The 21,529-nt window shown below is 43.1% G+C and overlaps 1 protein-coding gene across 1 annotated transcript; it reads right to left on the bottom strand.

The window, feature by feature from the left end:
* Positions 1 to 194: 194 nt before the first annotated feature.
* On the bottom strand, positions 195 to 18,582 carry LOC140656242 (protein mono-ADP-ribosyltransferase PARP12-like). Its single transcript, XM_072871748.1, has 12 exons — positions 18,074 to 18,582; positions 16,838 to 16,973; positions 15,477 to 15,771; positions 14,387 to 14,485; positions 12,410 to 12,533; positions 10,357 to 10,552; positions 9,639 to 9,759; positions 7,414 to 7,510; positions 6,331 to 6,409; positions 4,876 to 5,006; positions 4,017 to 4,168; positions 195 to 3,170 (listed from the first exon to the last, which is right to left on the bottom strand). Exons 1-12 carry the CDS (start codon positions 18,499 to 18,501, stop codon positions 2,896 to 2,898), a joined length of 2,133 nt encoding a protein of 710 aa, XP_072727849.1. The 5' UTR covers positions 18,502 to 18,582; the 3' UTR covers positions 195 to 2,895.
* Positions 18,583 to 21,529: the final 2,947 nt, after the last annotated feature.

Here is a 21,529-nt window from a genome sequence, read left to right as displayed (position 1 = left end):
TTTGTCTAAAGTTTAGATTTGATGCAAACAACTCTTTAATCTGTTCATCTCCAAATGCAATCCAAACAGCTATAGAGGGGCTCCACTACTTAACAGCAGCATCTTTAAGAAAGTTTCCGAGAACTCGGAAACGTCGTGAAACACGGTGCTTTTAGTACTGAAAGAGAGAAAACCATTACAAGGAATTTAGTGGTTTGAATATCTGTTTATTTGCTACACATAAGTTACCACTGCAGTTTCAAAGGTGGAAAACATGGTAACTTTTATTTTTTGTGTGTTAATGGAGAAATAACAGATGACAAAGTAATACAACCAGCCATTTTATTCCAGTTATTTTACTTACACACATACACGCACACATACATACACATCCCCTCCAAGAATTAAGTTAAAGGTTTTAAAAATATTACTAGCCATCAAAAATCTTATTAAAAAATATCTCAACTTTTTGCATGAAAACATGTTTGTTTCAATTTTCTGTCCAAAGATTAACATGACTTTAGCTATTCCGGTTCCTAGCTGAAATACTGGTTATGTTCAGAGGAAGAAAGGCATACTACCAGTATTCTCGTTTGCCATGAACATGTAGATGTAACGTCTTTTGTTTTGGCAGAAAAATCTTACTTTGCACAGGTATGAAAGCTTTCATACATAATGTTATCCTCATCAATGAATGTAGTATTTGCTGACAAGCTCATTCGCTGACATGAGATTTATGTATGTTCTATTACAAATCTTTCAAAAGAAAGAATAAGTCAACTTGCTTTCCCACATCCTGCATTTTACTGTGTTTAAACACAAATAGGAGTGTTTTCCTTTAGATATCATGCTGCTAGTTTTACAGTTCATATAAGGAGTTCTGCACAGCCTCACTCCAGCTACTCATGGCTAAGCTCCTGGTTCACAGTGCTGAAGTAATAAAGAGTTACCCAGTGTACACCTGTCAATTATAATCCAGATGAATTAAAAAGAAGTGCTTCTAGAATACAGGTAGAGATGAGCTTCTTTTGGTCCCATACAAAGTATATCTTAAGGCTTTTGCAGTACACTATAGTTAACAAGTACTCATTTAGGAGCATTAAAGATGTGATAAAGTATCTGTCTATGCATCACCAACTTTAACATTAAGAAATACTTGACAGTTCAAGTTTTTTGATTATCTGCATACATGCATGCTGACTGCTCAACACTAATAACATCTTTTGCTGTGTTGTGGATTAACCCCAGCCAGCAACTAAGCACCACACAGCTATTTGCTCATTTCTCCCCAGTGGGATGGGGGAGAGAATTGAAGAGTAAAAGTGAGAAAACTTTTTCTTGTGGGCTGAGATAAAGACAGGTTAATAGGTAAAGCAAAAGCTGCACACACAAGCAAAGCAAACCAAGGAATTCATTCACTGCTTCCCATGGGCAGGCAGGTGTTCAGCCATCTCCAGGAAAGCAGGGCTCCATCACATGTAATGGTTACTTGGGAAGACAAACACCATCACTCCAAACGTCCCCCCCTTCCTTCTTCTTCCCCAGCTTTATATGGTGAGCATGACGTCATATGGTATGGAATATCCCTTTGGTCAGTTGGGGTCAGCTGTCCCAGCTGTGTCCCCTCCCAACTCCTTGTGCACCCCCAGCCTACTCGCTGGTGGGGTGGGGTGAGAAGCAGAAAAGGCCTTGACTCTGTGTAAGCACTGCTCAGCAGTAAGTAAAACATCCCTGTATTATCAATGCTGTTTTCAGCACAAATCCAAAACATAGCCCCATATAAGCTACTATTAAGAAAATTAACTCAATCCCAGCCAAAACCAGCACAGCTGGGAAAAATTAAATATTCAACTTAATATTCAGATTTTTAAAGCTTTCAGCTCTGTAGCTGAAGACTACTCTGCAGGTAAGCACGTTTTTCCTGCAAGAAAGTCCAAAGAGGGGCGTACACCTAATGAGAGACAGTCACTGTCCTTCCCAACAGCTGTAAGAGAACCATAAAGTTGCTCCACAGAAGCAAGGTATTGCTAATCAAGCAGTGCAAGCAGTGTATTTCACTCCTAATATGATATTCTTAAATGACTAGGTGAGTTGCCTCCTCTTCTCCCCCCCGCGGCACCTGCTAGCACTCTTCTCATTTGTAGGCACAGTGAAAGTAATGAAAAACTTGTGTTCTCACAGGCCTAAAATACAGCATTTGATAGAGTAAGTCAACTGAGTAGCACAGCACCAAGCAACCCTTGCTATGCTTCATGTCTTTGGTACTTGTTTTAAATGAGAAAATTAACAAGTGAAAATAAGTCTCTGTTCCTTTTCAATAAGCAAGTTTAATTTTTGAGGCTCTGTTGCTGAAGATTAAGTAGGGACAAAAACCAGTGCTGCTAAGAATTTATGCAATGAGTTGAGCACAGAGACAGAGATTGTACATTCTCATTTACAAACACTTGAATGTCTACTGTTACAGGAGACAGATTGTTAAAAAAAAGCAGGTTTTATGAAATTTTTAGTTAAAAGATAATCAGGTGGAAGGAGACAGCCTCTGACCAACGAGCACGTGTAAAGATCTATCCTGAAACAAGTATACCTAAATATTGTTTAAACTTGGCAGTCATAGCTAATCCTTATGTTACAACCATCAGTGAACTCATCTAATAAATTTATTAAAATCTCTAGTAATGCAGGGAAACATGATACCTGCTAAAGTATAGAAGACAGACACAGGATTTTAAGAATTCTAAGACATCTTTTGTGTCTTTTTACCCCCCGTTTTCTATTGCACAGAAAGGATAGAGAATAAATGTTTCTGAACAATCACCTATCCAATTACACAACTTCTAAAAAATCACTTTTTCTCTCTTAAGCCAATACTAAAAAAATGTTTATACCAGCTAAACATAATGATGACAGGTTTTGCTGCTATAGCATTTTTGCCAATGCCTGGTCGATGTATTCTATGAGATACTCTGGATAAATCTGATGCTTCTCAAAGATAACAAAGATAGAAGGGTTTGAAGAGCTATTCACACAGCTGTCGTAGAAGTTTTGTTTGTCCTTCAAGGGAGGCCGAACATAAGAAGAACTACCAAGAGTGAACTCCCCCACCAGCACCCGTGCCAGAAACATGGTCTTGGTGTATGAGTCTTTGCTGCAGTAGTTGTCAGAATAAGATGCATCCCTTGCAAAATAGCTTCCTGCAGAAGAGACACCAACACAGAGTTGATAAGACACCAAAATTGCAGGGAAGGAAGTGATACAGTGTGGAAGTGAATTCATAAGCAAATCCATTAAGCAGTTCATGAAGGGCCTTTCCAAAGCCTTCACTTGTCCTGTATGTCCTTCTTAGTGAAAATGACCACTATGTATTTCCTACACTTTTATTTTTCACAGCACATATTAAAAAACACACAAGTAATGTTTTAAATGTTATCACATTCCTCAAAAAGATTTCTTCCTGACCCTAGACATCCAGCTTCCCCAGTCTCACCCAACTTCCCTTCTGACAGAAGCTACTGATATTCATTAGAATATTTCTGAGAGTTACAGAGTATTCAATGGGATGGGTGGGTAGTCAGTCAGTCAGCCTGTCTCTTGGCTATTCAACTTGGTACGTTGATCCTTTCCTGTACACAGGACAGTGTAAAGTGTAAAGCAATATAATTTGCTAACGAGGCAAAAAGCCTGTAACCAGGATGGCATTTACGTTCCTGGAAAAAAAACAAATAATGCCATGTTGCCTTCCTGTAGGAGCTTGGAGAAATTGGAACAGAAGTAAGCCTGGACTCTAGAAGAAACTATCCCTAGAACTGGCCTCTCCTAAGCTTGGCTTTTCTTGCAAGGACAGAGTGGAGCATAGAGGCCAAGGCCTTTCAGTATGCCCTAGCTCCAAATGATCATTGCCAAAGTCAGCTGTGTTGTCTACATCATCACCGAGATAAGCCCTAGGTTGGCTGAGTGCCCACTTTCTAACTTCACACCTCTGCAGTAACTATTGAGAATTTTTAGCAAGTCTAGTGTTAATGAAAGACCTGAAAACCAACCTTTGCCATAGACTGTCCCATGAAGGCCACAGATCCTCCAGTCAAAGTTTTGCTGACAGATGGCATCAATGTATTTTTTACTGGTCCCATGAAATAAAAATCGCTCATCCACAGCATTTCCACCATTGCTCTTCTGCATTTGTTCCTTCTGCCTGCAATAAGAAGCAGTATCTTTGCAGTTCCACAGTGGCTGTACCCAGACAGGTTCCAGCCATACTAGCACTCGGACAATTTTGCACAAAGAGTACATTCTGAAAATCCTTACGTTAGAGCCTAAACTTTGGGCATACAGGGTATCTTGCTGTCTAGCTGTGTATAAACATGCTTTCATTATACACAAATGCCTCCAGATATTTAATAATAAAAACGTTTTGTTTCATTCACTGCCTATTGGGAGAGAGGGAGGAATGTTACCATTATTTTTTTTCTAAACACGGGAGTTCATGTTAAGGCTTTCCCTCAGTGAGTTTTGCATTTAGTTTTGAAGGTTGTTTCAGTTTTGACCAGCTACAAACCAGTGTCTGTGCCAGATGTGACTGATTACCAGCTTCAAGGCTTCAGTGGAAGGCATCTGTCCTGGACACAGGCCTGGCAGAAGTCAGAACCACTTACTCAGGAACAAGGATTCCTCCCACAGAGCTCATCTGACTCTTCTAAGCTCTATGTCTTGACTGAGTTTTGGTTTTGTCGGTACCTTTTTATCTACACGTTGATCCTGGCTGGGTATTTCACTTGGGGAGTGGAAGCAGATTCTTAAATGCAGCTGCATTTCAGGAATGCGTGTCTATCTTTAGCATACAGCTAACTGCAGAAACAACAAACTTCATGCACACATACCAGAGCAGTATTTTACACGTACCACTGATACAGTTCCCAGAGAGATGGGTTCTGTACTCTACGAACCCTTTTAATAACTGTTTTGGGCATTGTGCGTTGAAAGTTCACCTTGACGTTCTTGTATTCTTCAGAAGAATGGTCAAGCTCAATCAGCTGTAAGGAAAAGATTAAAAAGCTACTCGCATCTTTTACTAAATCATAACAAAGCCACCCTACCTAGTGCACTACTCAGAACTTTAAAGTCTTTTCTGTGAAGCAGAGGTCCAAGCAGCAAAAATACTCTTGGAAAAAAGGCAGATTAAAGATCCCTGCTCTGTAAAAGTGAGCTCTTACCTAGGGAACATTAACTCCTGGGGTTTAAGACACCCAGGTTGCTCTCTCACAGGACATTAAAGGAGCTGCATATTTTTGTGCAGCCACCTAGCCCCTTTTAATATTTGGGCCAAGACACATTTGCATACATATATCAAACAGTACCTAAATACATTGAAGAAATGAGCACATAAATAAAAAAAGAACAGAGAATTTATGTTGCAACAAATCAGAGAGTACCTCTACACCCATACTTTTTAAATCTTTATAGTTTATACTCCCTACAGCCAGTGAATACAAACTGCACTGCCTGTTATGTTTTTAAATAAATTGAAAAGACTTTATTCGATCAACCATTTTAGGGAAGAGTAGGGACACACTGCCAAAAATCAGTTCCTTACATGACAGTCCTGAAAGCAAACAAAGTTGTCTACTTGCATGTTTTCCCTAGGAACATCAAGAATGTCAACATTAGCCTTCCGTATTTTTTATTGACAATTTCTTGAGGATTTGCATTTGGCAAGTTAATAATTTTTAAGCTTCATATAAGACGATCTCTTCTGTAGGTATAGTTACTAGAGTTGACAGACGTAGTGGTGGAGGCAGGCAGAAAGTCAGCAAAGGTCAGCCATGCAGATATTAACTGGGTGTGTTACAAAGGTAAACAAGTTCACTCCACTGGAGTTATGGTACACTTTAATAAATGATCCCAGCCTGAACTCTGCTGATTTCAGCAATGCTCCATAGACATACAACAGTCTACTTGTACACAGCTCAGGGAATAGCTACCCTGAAGTTTAGAGGCATGATTTCTCTCTGATGCTTCAGCACATGTTGGACTTCAAAGCTATGTATCTTGGGCACCAGTGACAGTCTTGCTAATACAGCCTAAGCTTCAGGCAAATTTGCCAAGGAAAGAGATAAATAGTAGCAGTGAAAGTGAGTGTTGCCATGGTTATACTGCCACCAGTTGTTAGTTTAAATTTGGGTCTAGTTTCACCTCTAGGTTTGCCCAGTGTGGTATCAGGCTCAAATTTACCAACACCTCTGCATTACATTACATAAGAAACAGTCATCTACAAAGGCACAAGAAACACTGAACTTGTGATGTAACAAACCTGTATGTGACAAAACTGATGGAGAGAAAAACTAAAAAGCTCCAAACCTTGAATCCCAGTTCAGGCAGGGCAGATTTGTCCCAGTGAGCTGGAATGCCCCTAAACTCTTCTGTACGTTTAAAGCCCCTGTACAAGACATTACAAATAGGTAATTAAAACAAAACAAATCCCTACATTTTACGTACATACGATACTAAACATTTTTGCCAAGTTTAGGGAGAATATAGGCAACTGAACATATTCAGAAATATTTCAAAATTGTCTTTTCAGTTCAGTACATGAAAATATTTGTTCTAAATCATCATGTCAAGACTTATGGAAAAAAGCAAGATGCCAAATGAGAAAAAAAATTAGATATACACTGAACTAAACATGAAAGTAGTTCTCTTAGTTGCAAAGAGTTGAATGCATACATAAAAGCTCTGCTACACTGGGGTAGATAAATAAAAATGCACCCAGTATTGTATCAGTATGACAGAAACAGGATAGATACAGCCCTCCCCTCTACTTCCACCCCAATTTTAATTAGTGTGTTTAGCTGCTCTTTTCCGTGTTGTTTAAGCAAGCACTGTGTGCTGCAAGGGAATGCGTAAAAAAAGTTGGCTGTTACATGCCATTCTATAAAACTTCTCCCCTTGCAGACTCCCACCTTTTGCTCCACCTGTAACAACCACTACTCTCCTCTCAGATTGTCTGGTTGTTCTCAAAAGAATTGTTTCTAAACTTGTACTTAGCTTTGAAAATTACTGATCTCAGATGTCAGAAAGGGCTAGTATGTGTAAATGTTATTGCTTCCATCTGTATCAGCTGCTCTAATAAGACAGCTCCCTCTAATCAGCAGCTCCCTACAACATTGCTACATGTTGAATTATCTTCTATGTTTCCACACTGTCTGTGGCCAAGCCCAAACTTCCTTCACCCCCCAGGCTCCCGAGTTGCTTGAAAACTGTTGGCCAGGCTGCAATACTGCCCTGGCTAGACATTGTTGTAGGAAAGGTATGTCCCTTCCCCTTTCAATTTCTTTTACAATTACCTTAACAGCTACTCCTTCACCTTATTTACACCCTTGGAAGACACTGCATTCATAACGCACTAAAGCCATCACTTTAGAACGAGCAGTTGCAGTTTACCTTGCTCTTGTCTTTTCTACCTCTGTCTGAGAGACAAATTTAGGTCTTCTGCAAATCCCTCTCTCTGTTGTGTAGCGAAGGTTTTTCTGAATCATGGCTGTGAAAAAAAATAAAAATAAAACCCGGAACAATCAGAAAGATGTTTTAGAAAGCCTTCACACTGCAGCAAAACTTGCCACTAAGTTGTTTTGTCAAAAATGTTGACAAAAAGGCACCAAGCTTTTTTTCTTGCTACACAAAGGGAAGTCAGAGCAGGATGTGGAACCCACAGTCTATCTGCATAAATCACCGAGAAGGATTTCAGTTTCAGTTTTGCTCTTAACTTTAGAAGGAATGACAGACACTGGTAGCTATTTTCCCTTCATTGTTCCATCAGCCACACTTAACCGAAAAGGATCATTGTAAAATAAGTATCTACTTTTGCTCCATGGATTGCATCCCCTCCTTCTCAATTTGCAATCAGGATACTGTTTTCCTACATGTAGTTGTAGATTTCAAACCCTATAAACACAACCTAACAGCTATCACAGGTCATTCATTTTTATTGACCACCAACAGAAACAAGTCACAGCAACCTGAATTTTAGAGGCATTCCTTCTGGATCTTGGAACCTCTGTAGCTACTGCCATATGATACTAGCAACTAAAAGTCAGTAGCAGCCAGGAGAATGAGGCCTCATCTTCAGAGAGAGATACACAGGAAGAAAACAAACAAACAAAAAAACCTCTTGGCACCACCAAGCCTAGAAACTAAGTTTTGGAAGACGTCTACATTGTGTATGTTTGCCTAAGTTACTAAAAAAGCCCAGACCTTAGAAAAGGGATTGATTTACTATGTAATTTTCCCTTCTAAGCCAGACAAGTTTCCCCAGCCTATAGAGAAGATTACAGCATTGCTTTCAATTGAATCACAAACAACATATCACATGCCCTTTCTGCTTGTTTTTTTTTCCATGCAGAACGAGATAGTAATGGAGAGTTGGATCAAAGGCAACTACACCAAAATAACAGTCTAGGCAGGCTGATTCCCACCACCACTGTTCCCCATGATTTCTGAAAAGGATATCTGGAAAGGCAACAGCTCAGAGAGGATAGTGCCATCACAAATGGCTTAAATTTGTGATGGGCAGTGCCATCACAAATGGCTTAAATTTCCTGAACTCTTGGGAAACACTTCTTTCTACTTTGACATAGTCAAGGTATTTCTTCAGCCTTTCCAGACAGGCAAAGCTATGAAAAGAAAATGTCCTGGTGTCGGCTGGGATAGAGTTAATTTTCCTCCTAGTAGCTGGTATAGTGCTGTGTTTTGGATTTACACACTGCTGGTTTAGTTGTTGCTAAGCAGTGTTTATACTAAATCAAGGACTTTTCAGCTTCCCATGCTCTGCCAGCGAGGAGGTGCACAAGAAACTGGGAGGGAGAACAGCCAGGACAGCTGACCCAACCTGGCCAAAGGGATGTTCCGTACCATATGACATCATGCTCAGTATATAAGCTATGGGGATTTGGCTAGGGGGCAGCGATCGCTGCTGAGGGACTGGCTCGTCATTGGTCAGCAGGTGGTGAGCGGTTGCATCGCTTGGTTTTCCTGAGTTTTGTTCCTCTCTCTCGCTTTTGTTGTTTTCCTTTTCATTACAGTTTTTTATTATTTTATTTCTATTATTAAACTGTTCTTATCTCAACCCACAAGTTTTCTCACTTTTACCTTTTTGATTCCCTCCCCCCTCCCACCAAGGGGAAGTGAGCAAGCGGCTGTGTGGTGCTTAGTTGCCAGCTGGGGTTAAACCATGACAGCTACATAAATCTTGCAATGCTAAGGATTGTCTGGACCCTACCCCTTGCCCAAGTATTCGTTTTTCTGCAAGCCAGTGATTAAAGCAGACCAGAAGCTGGCTTGCCAAGTCTTCCAGAAGTTTCTCACCATTTGTGTTGGTGCTAGCATCAATGGCAATGTCCCACTTGGACTTGCTGGCAGACATTTTGAAACCTAGCACAAGCACTTCTCAAAAATAAAAGGTTTGGAAGAATAGGAATGCCACTTTGCTTATGTGAACAGCTCTTATCCTGAGAACTTTGATAGAAGCTCTGTCTCTGTAAGCATTGCAGGTCAAAGTTCAAATTTCTCTCTCCTATCTCCTGTAGTAATATAGTTCAAAACCACAAAAGACCTGGGAGGGAGGAAAGGAGGGAGGGGCAAAACAAAAAAACAAAGCAAATGGAACCTACCTCCAAAATGGAGTTCATACTCATGTCTTCCAGCTTTGAAGTTCAGCGTTGGAGAACCTTTGGCTATATAAGCTTTCTCCAGGTCCTCACTGGTGACAGTGGCAGCTGCATGACCATTATCCTGTCAGGACAAAACCAGAGAAAAAAAGATTCTCCTGGTCTGTTATATACAAGCAAGTTTAAAAACCAACAACTGTCATATGGTACGGTAGCTGAAGTATATATCAGCCTTTGTGCATGACAGTGGCTTTCAGACAAAAGCCATGTATTAACCAGTTGAAACTGCCCCTAAAACAAACCAAGCAGTGTTATGAAGCCTAAACTTACATTGCAAAGTGCATGCAGTGAACACTCCTACTGAGACTGACCAGACTTTAGCAAAGATGCACAGAGTACTACTGGAACCTCAGAAAACGAAGTTTTAGTCAGGAGCAATGAAAAGAATGTATTAATGTGTATCCTATCTGACATGACTCACTGAAGAATTATCTGTCAATAATATTTGTGACTCACCAGTGAGCACTCCCCTACCTGAACCAATCAAATTTGCAGGGAAAAGATCCCATTAGGCCTCTAAAGTCCATCAGTACAGTATGAGTGAGAGGGAGGGAGGGAGAGAGGGAATGATAAAAGAGGGGGAGGATATAAACACTGTACTTTTCAGTAGTTCTGCACTTTTAACACAGAGTTGAGAGTCTCGCCATTTCTCCACACTTACTTGTTTTCCATACTCCTGCCACAGGCCATATTCATCTTTCCAGTACCAGATCCATTCTGTTGTAAGAATGAAGTGAGGGGGTTTGGCCACAGAGGAGGCTGTAGAAAGACGTCTAACCTTTGTAAATCCACAACACATATTCAGAAAACAGATACATGGCAAGACAGAGCCACTTTCAGTAACACCATTATTAAATCTATAAAAAAAAGGAGAAAAAAATCAGAACTGTTTGTGAAGCTTTACACATAGGTTCAGAAGCCCACCACAAATTTGCAAATTAAGTCAACGTCACTCAAAAGCAGAACACAAACCTGCAGTTTCCACAACAATCCCAGCTCTGTCCTGTGTTTGTACATATTTTGCGTTACAGTATTACATCTCACATTTGTTCCATGTGCAGTAACCATTATCAACTCCTAAATTACTGAGTTACATAAGATGAACAGGAACACTGGAAAGTGTACACTGCCTTCTTCTTGCTAACCAACTATATTCTAAACAGAAGACTGTCATAACTTAAGAACAGCTTGAAAGAGCCTCTAATGTAACATAAAAGGACTAGGTAAATTCTCCAGCATAGGACACAGCATACTGGTATGAGCCTCTTCCAATACCTTATTGGTGCTACATAACCAGTTCCAAACCCTTAAAGGTATTTCCATATTCTTAATGGTTCTCTGCACCTAAGAGTATCTCTCTCTCCAGGTACACAAGGTATTCTACCAATTCCACAATATGGACTGGGGGAAAAGGGGGCAGAAGGGGCAAATCTTATGCTACCTTTCCATCCTCCATCACAAAAGGTGAAAGAGAAGGTTACTTCTAATCATGAGGTCAAGCTGTGTATTGACAAGCTTTAACCAAAGACAGATTCCCACAAGTACTTGTGATAAAATCACCATTCTCTGCAGTTTTCCAGCCATTCTTAGTGAGGATTAAGACTTCCTATGGTAACAGCAGTAGGAAGTATTGGGTCAGCTGTCCTGGCTATGCTCCCTCCCAGCTTCTCGTGCACCTCCTCGCTGGCAGAGTATGGGAAGCTGAAAAGTCCTTGACTTAGCATAAACACTGCTTAGCAACAACTAAAACATCAGTGTGTTATCACATTATTCTCATGCTAAATCCAAAACACAGCACTATACCAGCTACTAGGAGGAAAATTAACTCTATCCCAGCCGAAACCAGGACAATACATTTTTTTCACAGCAAAGAATACTAGATTCTACGGGTCAGTCACATAAAATAACTGTGGTGGATTGACCCTGGCCAGCAACCAAGTACCCACACAGCTGATTGCTCACTCCCCCTTCGCTCCTCTGCACAACAGAGGGTAGAAAATAGGAAGGGCAAAAGCGAGAAGTTGTGGGTCAATATAAAGGCAGTTCAACATGTGAAGAAGGGAGGTGGAGTGTAAATAAACAAACAAACAAATAAGGCAAAGCAAATCGCTCACCACCTCCCACAGGCAGTCTAATGCCCAGCCAGCCTCCAAACAGCAGCCACCTTGGAAACCAAAAACCCAACCCTCTTCTTCCTCTGCCCCACGTTTTATTGCTGAGCATGATATTATATGGTATGGGAGACCTCTTTGGTCAGTTCAGGTCAACTGTCCCCCCGCTGATCCTCTCGCAACCCCTTGCCCACCCCCAGCCTACCCACTGTGGACGAGCAGGGCAGAGTGGGAAAAAGAGAAAGCCTTGACTCTGGGCAAGCACTCTTCAGCAACACCTAAAACACTGATGCATTATCAGCACTGTTTTAGTCACAAATCCAGAACACAGCACTATACGGGCTGCTATGAAGAAAGTTAACACCATCCTAGCCAAACCCAGTATGGTAACCCAGAGGGTCCTATGCAGACTCCAGGCATAAGTAAGTCACAATGGATCAGATCTCCAGCAACAGCAGATCAGCAAAGTCAGGTCAGTAGAAGAATACCGAATGAAGCTACTTATCTAATGACTGCAATAGAATCATAGCAATTTATAGCCGCTAACGGCCTGGTCCAATATAGCAAACTCCTAACATTATTAAATTTTATAAGAGTTTATACCTGGTGTTACTGGGGTCACAATATGCTTTTTCTATTTCTTCCATATTCTTCAAGTCCTTCCAGGAATTGCCATCAGAGATCTGCCATCTATATGGCAAGTGAAAATGAGTTCTGATACACTTGTCTATGAAAGTTTAAAAAAAAAAAAAAAGTAAGAGATGCATTATTTTTACAGGCTATGAGAAAAACTCCAACATTTCAGGGCTGTACACCTAGCTGGTGAAAGTATCAAATGCATAGCTATGGAAAGTGTTCACCTTTGGGATCATTACAAGAAATAGTTCAGAATTTTTCAGCGTGAGCAAGCAAAACTTAATTTTTGAGCTTAAGCAGAAGTTCAGTTTCTGTACCTACTAGATTCTCTTTGTGCATCTAAATTGCTAGCAGGAGCTCAGTGGTGAAGGACCATTCTGTCTTCTCAGTTTCAGAGACAAAAATTTACAATGAATTGAGATCACAAGCTCACACAAGGCTATTATTTCATATATAGAATAACAGTGTAGACTCAACTATCTATGCTTAACCACTTAGTCCCAAAGTGGTATTACTGAGGGAAAAAAAAAACAACAACAAAAAAACCAGTGCTTAGTTTTAGGATAGGAGGTAGCTCATTCAGAGACTTCAAGAAGTCTTTAAGGGTCCAGGCCTCACCAGCAACAAGAGTAGCAGTAGTAGTGGCCCAGGTATCACAAGTGTCACTCAGAAATCATTTGGAGAGTCAGTATGCAGCCAATCCGCAATAGGAGTGAAGATCACATCACTGGTACACATATGCGTAAACTTGAGGCTAGCTTTCACAGTAGAACAACAGGCAACTTCACTACAGGGAAAGCCAAGGAGACTGCACCACACAGTTTATATGAGAAGGTGTGCAGTCCATCAGGGAGCTACTACAGGTCAAGAACATCAAGAAGGAAAAGGATGACAAAAGGACAAGAAGACAGCTGGCACAGCAGCCTTTTCCCTAGACAAGCTGAAACATTTTGAAAGGGAGACAGTTCAGACAGACGGAACAGAAGAGTGCTAGAAGAAACAGGGAAGAATGCAGAATTCAGAGTATCTTTTGTAGCTATTTGGAAATGGGACTCCTATCATTCAGTAATCCTTAGGTGAACACAAGTGGAGTAGCCAATCTCCAACACAGGTGGATATTATACATTTCAGAGTAAAATAAAACAGCTCCTTTGTTTGGTATACCAGTTAGGTCAAATACTTTCCTACCAGCACTGAAGATTACAATGAGATTTAACTAAAGATAAGCATAAGCTCTTAAAGTTTCCCCTTTCTGTGTGTTGTGGTCTAGCTTCAGTTGTTACCTAAGCACCACACAGCTGCTCGCTCACCCTCCCCCTGCCCCCGGTGGGATGCGGGAGAGAATCTGAAGACCAAAAGTAAGAAAACTCGTGGGTTGAGGTAAGAACAGTTTACTAATTGAAATAAAATAATAATAGTAACAGTGATAAATTGTAATGAAAAGGAAAACAATGAGAGAGAGAGAGAGAAAGAGGAACAAAACCCAAAGGGGGGGGGGGGAAACCAAACAATCAAGTGATGCAACAGCCCACAACCCACCAACCAACAGCCCACAGCCCATCCCATCCCTGAGCAGCAATCGCTGCCCCCTGGCCAACTCCCCCCAGCTTATATAGTGAGCATGATGTCATAGGGTATGGAATAGTCCTTTGGGCAGTTTGAGTCAGCTGTCCTGGCTACGCCCCCTCCCAGCTTCTTGTGCACCTGGCAGAGGATGGGAAGCTGAAAAGTCCTTTACTACCGTAAACGTTGTTTAGCAACAACTAAAACACCAGTGTGTTATCACATTATTCTCACACTAAATCCAAAACACAGCACTATACCAGCTACTAGGAAGAAAATTCACTCTATCCCAGCTGAAACCAGGACACTGTGAAAGGTGTCTGTCACTTTCTCTTTATGAGAAAAGGAAAATAGACTGGACTTGCTACAGTCACAACCTACCTTTAAAGCCACAACTTCTGTACAGATGATATAAACAGATCTGTTCCAATTCATCATCATTTGTAGTTGAGGACTCTCGGCTAGAGCTGTGTTTTCTCTCTAGAGGGGGGAATTATAAACCTTATTACTACACTTTGTTTCAACAAGCCCTCTTAAAAGTGCACGTATGGGTACAGAAGATGCCTAAAACTAGTGTTTTAACTACTTAACTGCATTCAGCTCCAGAAAGACACTGAAGTCTTTGATAACCTTGTATACTCAAAAGTCCTATCCCTTTATCCATCCTTTCTGAACTTGACTTTCCTGTAACTGGTAAATTCCTCAGATGCAGTTTTTGGCTATCAACGCAAAATAAGGATAGAATCCAATGCCTTTACATTTCTAGACGGACTTGAGTTAACCAGGCATTCCACATAGCTGTTCACATTGACAGCTATAAAATCTGAAGTCTCAAAATTTGATACTTCTGTAAATTAAAGTACACCTAAAGGAAACAAAGAAGGTAAGAAGGAACTGCAGGGAGAATAGCAGAGATGCACATACACACTTGGATTTTCCATTCTGTTATCCTTTTCTTTCCTGCTAAATTATACTTAAATCACAAATCTAAGGAACTTCAAAAGAAAAGAACAAACAAAATATTACATCTCTGAGAGCTAACTAGGATAGTGCTGTCTGTGAATTCTTGTGCTAGACAATCGCTACATTAAAGAAAAAAATTGATAAAGTAGTTTATAATCACACAAGTAAACACCAGCCCTATTCTTAAACAGTTCTCTACCCTTGTTTATGTTTTTTACCAAGAAAAAAATTATAGATCTCCCTATTTCCAGTTCCTGTTATGCTTTTCTAACCCCAAATTTAAGATTTTTATAAACACCAAGCACTTTATTTCTCAGGAACCCATAATGCCTTGAAATCTACTTCACTTGTCAAGACACAAATCTCTGTCAATGATATAGGTGCAAGGTCCCTCCTAAAAGACACATCAAGATGTGAATTCAGTTTTCTTTTTCTTGATGACACCTGTGAGAATGTTACATTCACTATAGTGACTCTTCTGATGTTTTCAAAAAATGATATAATTTACCTTTGCATGGTGAAGACTTGGCATCTTCTACGTCATACGTGTTCCTGTTGCCATTTTTTATGTCATACATATTCCTATAAATGGAGGGTAGTTTCTCAATAATGTTTGAGCTCATTCCCTGTCTCTCCAGTTTCTCATAACATTCTGGCTTTAGTAAGTCATGGGATCGCTTGCAGCTGCTGCCAAATCTGCACTGTCCCCGCAAAAAGTACTGGCAAACATGTAGTTTGGTGCAGATCTTTTTATAGGTACAAGATCCATAAGGTCCATCACCTTTGTTATAATGCAAGCAGACCTTGGGTAGAGGAAAAAAAAATAATTTAAAGATCTAAGTACCATGTGCTCATATAGAGTGTTTGAATTAATGATTTTTAAATTTTTACAGCTACGTGTTTACATTCGCATTTAAAAGACTTATTCAAGTTTCTTCTTTCTTCTTGTTTTCCAAATGATTCTTGATAGTTTTTCCTTTTCCCTGCTAATGTCTAGAACGATATTTCAACAGACAACAACCCATCCTACATTCTCAAGCAGATGAGATTTTGTTCTAAATCACATACATGTAGGATAGTGGATTTTTTTGTGTCACTACCCAAACTCTTTGTTTTTCTAGTTTTGGAATAGTGAACTTTTTTGACCTGAATTTGATGGTAACAGGTACTGGATCTGCCAGGGATGGAGTTAACTCTCCTCATAGCACACCATACAGCGCTATGTTTTGGATTTGTGACCAAAACAGTGTTGATAATGCACCAATGTTTCAGCTACTGCCGAGCAGTGCTTGCACAGTGTCAAGCCTTTCTCTTTTTCTCCACTCTGGCCCCCACCCTGGGTAGGCTGGGGGTAGGCAAAAAGCTGACAGAGGACACAGCTAGCCCAAACTGGCCAAAGGGACATTCCATGCCATATAAGGTCATGCTGTAAAATAAAAAAAAAAAAAGAGGGGTCCCCCCCCCTTCTTACAAGGTTGCCCTCGCTCAGAGACTTGCTGGGCATCGGTCTGCTTGTGGGAGGTGGTGACTAACTTCCTTTCCAACACTTGTTTTCTGCCCTCTTTACTCCACTTGTGAAACTGTCTTTATCTCCATCCTCAAGTTTTGTCACTTTTGTTCTTCTTGTCTTCCCTCACCTGTCCTGCTGGGGGCAGGGGAGAGGGGAGTGAGTGAGGGGCTGTGCGAATGCTTAGCTGCCAGCTAAGGTCAACCCACCACAGACGAGAACAGAGGATACAGATTTAAAGTTTTAGATTTGCATCATGTTAACTACATTGACACCTAACTTCTCCAGCCAGTATCAAGCCTCTTCCACTTTGTGATGCTCACTGAAACACGAGGCTAAGAAACTGTCACAGTACTACTCACCTCTGGTAAGAGGGAAGGGTCATTTTGAAGCAGAAGCTGGCGAAGCTCATTACTGTTTAAGTTCTGAAGTCCATATTGTTTTAGAACACAGAGATTGTGGTCTGAGTGGAAGTTGTGAATAAACTTGCACTCCTTCCTACAAGTTAAGAAACCCAAGTGCAAAATGAGTGTAACAGACTAGCACTATTTTGCTACCCCATCAGTATTACACTAAACAGTTTAAAAAGCACATCAAATTAGCTAGTTTCAGAAAAATCTGTAGCACTCCTTTATAAAGTAATTATGTGATTTGCTAAGCAGATTACCTAATTACTCTGAGGATAATTGCCACGCTATTTCTGATTTACAGTCATTCTAGCATTACTGTAGTCTGACAATAGTGGCATTTTTGACCTGCAGCTCACAACCCTGCATGAGAAAACACCAAAACGTCAGAGTACTGCTCCCTCCCACTAAAATCAGTAAGTACATTCCCCAACTTCACGCAGCACAAAGTGCCCTGATTTGCTGCTTGCAGCAGCGTGTGCAGAGGGGGGGGACAAAGCTTTCACCGTCGCACGGGCCCTACGGGGGGAAGCGCCAGAAGCAGGGCGGTGAGCTGGGGAGGAAGTGTTGCAACCCAGTCTGTGAAACAACCGCTTGTGCCTCCTCTCCGCTGGGAAGAAAAAACGGGAAAAGGAGCATTTCCGACACGGAAAAGAGCAGGGAGGCCTTCACTGAAGGCTCCTTCCACTGAAGGGGCACACCGAGCGCAAGGCCGAGCCCCCCAAGGCAAAGTCCCCCTCACCCCCAGGACAAGCCAGCCCCAGGCCCAAGCTCTCAGCCGCCGCCCGCCCGCACCTGGAGAGGCGGAAGCGGTCGCAGCCCCCCCCCGGCGCCACCTGGGCTCGTGACAGTAACAGACTTTCTCTCCGAAGCACTCACCTTCCCCACAAACGCCTTCGGTGAACGCTACCGCCGGCAACGGGGCAGCCAGCACAGGCCGCAGCAGCGCCCAGCCCCGCTGGGCGTGGCCCCCTAAAGGCCGGGCGAGGCCCCGGCCCCCTCGGGGAGGGGAGCCCGCCGAGGGGAAAGCGGGCTCCGGGGTCGGCAACCGCGCCCGGGGGCAAGGAGCAGCACACGAGCCCCCGGTAAGCGGTCCCCCGCAAGGCCCAAGCCCCGCCTGCCCGCCCCCGGCCCGGGCAGCGCTGGGCGGGTGTCCCCACCGGCAGCCCCGGGCCGCCAGCCGCCCCTCACCTCGCCTGCTGGTTGCGGCAGAGCCCCTTCAGGTGGTACTTGCAGAGGTGCAGCCGCCCGCACTCTCCCTCGCAGCCCGCGCCGTAGTCCTGGCACAGCCGCACGGGGCTGGTGGCCACCACCGCCACCACCTCTGCCGCCGCCGCCCCCCCCTCCTCGCCGGGCCGCCGCACCAGCGTGAACCGCTGCGCGTCCCGCAGCACCAGCGCCAGCTGCTCCGTCGTGGGCCGGCCCGGCACCCGCCGCTGGAGCTCACTCTGCTCCAGGCAGCCGCCGTTGGCGCACAGCACCTGCAGCGCTTGGGCGGCCAACGCCATGGCCGCTGCGCCGCTGCCTTCCCCGGCGGGAGCCGCGCTCGGCGGGCCGGCCCCGGGACGCTCCACCCGCCGCGGCGAGGAAACGAAAACGAAACCGGCGGCGCGGGGCATGGGCGGGTGGTGGCCGGGCCGCGGGGACGCCGCCCCGGGGAGGGGCTGGGGAAGGAGCGGGGTGCGCTGCCCGCCTGCCCCGTCGCGGGGCCGTGGCTTCTTCCTGGCCGGGCGGCGGCTGCCCCTCACGCCCCGGGGCTGGGCCGCCCTGAGGGGACAGCCCTGAGGGGACAGCCCTGAGGGAGGCCCCGGCCCCGGGCGCTTGAGGTGCCCACACTGCCCGCAAGGCTGGAGTCTGCCTTTGCCTGCTGAGATGCTCGCAGAAACCCAGGGTCACCCAAAATGCTTTGATACCTCTTCAGTGGGGTCTGGGGTGTGGTTTGTTTTGTGGGATTTTTTTAACCTGACTGCAGGGAGAGAGTGGGGCACGTGCAGTGGTGCTGCGTGAGGGCCCTTCGCCTCCCTCCTCCTGCTGATTTTTGGGATGTATTGGCCGTTTTTAACCAAATTCGACCAAAAAGGGGTGGCAGCTGCAAACTTGCACATCTCCTGTAGGAGTAAGTATTCCAGGGGAGAAGAGAGACTGCAGCCAAGTCTCCTTCACCACCTTCAATTACAGGCAGAAGGCTGGTGTGTGAATTCAACGCTTGTTAGGCACCAGAAAAACTTCTCGGTTAAGGTTTCTGACCTGTGTCAGTTTTCTGATGATACATCATGAAGGCCACTCTCACGCTTCTTTCCTTTCAGTATCTAAATTAAAAGCTCAGTCGTGGGCATGCATCTGCTGGACATGCAACTGCCCTGGTTGCAATGCTGATAGTACCGCCTGCTACACAGTGTCACTGCATCCTCTGCACTGCAGCCATGGCACCAGACCATGGCCAAGCAATGTCCTCACCCTCTGGGAGCTCACAAACTCTTTAGAAGGGGGGCCGTCCTTTTAGTTTTTTTAAGTGCCTTCTTCTTTGGGTCTTTTCATCACTCCTGGTGCTGCATCATGTTCACTCAGAGGCATGCTTTAAATGATGGTAAAACAATTATGTAAAATACCATTATTTAAGTCAGACTGGCAGCAGTAGGCATGGGGACTGTTAAAGCGGATGGTGATTCTCATTGAACAAGAATCCTGCCTGCTTCCTTCTTTTGCCAGTCAGGTTCTGTTGCGCCTTTCCCCTTGTCTCATCTTATTTCTTTCTCACCCTGTGAGATCAGGAAGGGAGTGACAAAATGGGAAGCTAGACAAGTACATTGAACAGAAGAACAGCTATACTAGGTCATTTAGAGGTTCATATAGATCTGTAGCCTGCCTCCAACAGGCCGTCAACAGATGCCTAGGAGGCAACGTGAGAGGCTGTAGTGTTACTGTCCTTCATCCCTCCCTTCCAGGGTCCACTGATTAGATTTCCTGAAACACAGGAAAAGTGCTATTCTCTCTCTTGGTTCAATTCCTGATTTTATATCCACGGATCATATACCCTTTGTTGTCTCTTCCAAATGGAAAAGTTTTGGTCTATTTTAGTCTTTTGTTGTATAAAAGTAATTCCATGGCTTGGGCTATCTTTGTCCTCCTTTGTTCCTTAAGACAGTCTTTCCTTAAGGGACAGACCTGCAGATGGTATGCAAGATGTGAGTGCATCAAATGTGCACAGTGGCTTTTCAGTGTTTTTTGTTTTGTCTTCTGTTGCTTTCCTAATAATCCCAACTGTTTGATTTTGTTGATTACTTTTGAGGCTGGAGTGTCATGGTTCATTTAGATATCTCAAATTTACAGGACAACATGCTTTGTAAACTGAACTTCATTTTATGAGCTCATTAGGAAAGAAGACAAACAAGCATGTCAAACTAGGGCTCAGTCCCCTTTTGCACAGACTTGTCTAAAATGTGAATTCACTAACTCATCACTTCATTAATTCATGAAGTTTCTAACTTACAGGTTCTCTAATTCATAACTCATAACTTGTGCACCTGTAAGCAAAATAATTACCTAGCCGAAGATGAGAGTGCTTATCCTTCCTCCTCCGTCACAGTGCGGGTGTCCCCTGTATCACACCAGAAAGCACAAAAGCCTCAGCAGTTTGGCTGCTGTTAGATCAGCTTCAAAAGCTTTTCAGGTAAGGTAAATGGTAACATTTGTACCTTCCAGCTTGGAATTTTGATCCGTGCCACTTCCATAAGTTAGTGGATTCTGAAGAAACTTCCAGATGATTAATATGCAAGAATGCAGGAGATGATGGCTGCAGGAGACAGCAAGCTGCAGGTGGTAACGGCTGCATAATGACCTTTATCCCTTCCTGTCTATCCTGTCCTCCCTAGCGTTGCTCTCTTTGACCTAATGGTGCTGCTCCCAGCATATGAGTGAACAGTCACATTGGAGCTAGTATTTTCATAGAATTAGCCTATTTTCCCTAGACTTCATTCCTGACCAGTAATAGTTCAGAAGCCATCGCTATCCACATGAAGATAGGATAGTTTCTGCCTTCTTGTTTAAAGCTACACTGAATTTCAGCTGCCATTTCATCATCCAATGTACTATAGGGTCTTCCAGCAATTCTTCATTGTTTGCCTTAATCAATATTCTCCTAAATAATATAGTGTTCTCAGCAAATCCTACTGCCTTATCCTCTTTTCCTGATGGTTTATGAGTATGTTGAATAGTGCAGGGCTGAGCAGGCCTGCACTGGGGGACTGCCCTCTGCTGGGAAGAACTTTTAGAAATCTAAAAGTCAACTGTACGAACTCTTCTGACCCTTGCCTACATACTTGTTAGTGCCCTCAAATAGTTCCAATGTGTTTCTGAGGTATAAATTTAAAAAGACCTTGCTGGTTTTTCCTTAGTATTTTCTATTTCCAACACCTTCTCTTCCAAATTGTAGGTTTCAGTGATTTGGTGTCGTGGTTTAGCCCCAGCTGGCAACTAAGCACCACGCAGCCGCTCGCTCACTCCCACTTGGTGGGATGGGGGAGAGAATCAGAAGAGTAAAAGTGAGAAAACTCGTGGGTTGAGATAAAGACAATTTAATAGGGAAAGCAAAAGCCATGCACACAAGCAAAGCAAACCAAGGAATTCATTCACTACTTCCTATGGGCA

Source organism: Ciconia boyciana, chromosome 1 (assembly GCF_034638445.1).
Source record: "Ciconia boyciana chromosome 1, ASM3463844v1, whole genome shotgun sequence".
NCBI lineage: Eukaryota > Metazoa > Chordata > Aves > Ciconiiformes > Ciconiidae > Ciconia > Ciconia boyciana.
Note: the sequence above shows the minus strand (reverse complement) of the source record. Positions and strands in the feature narration are given on the sequence as shown.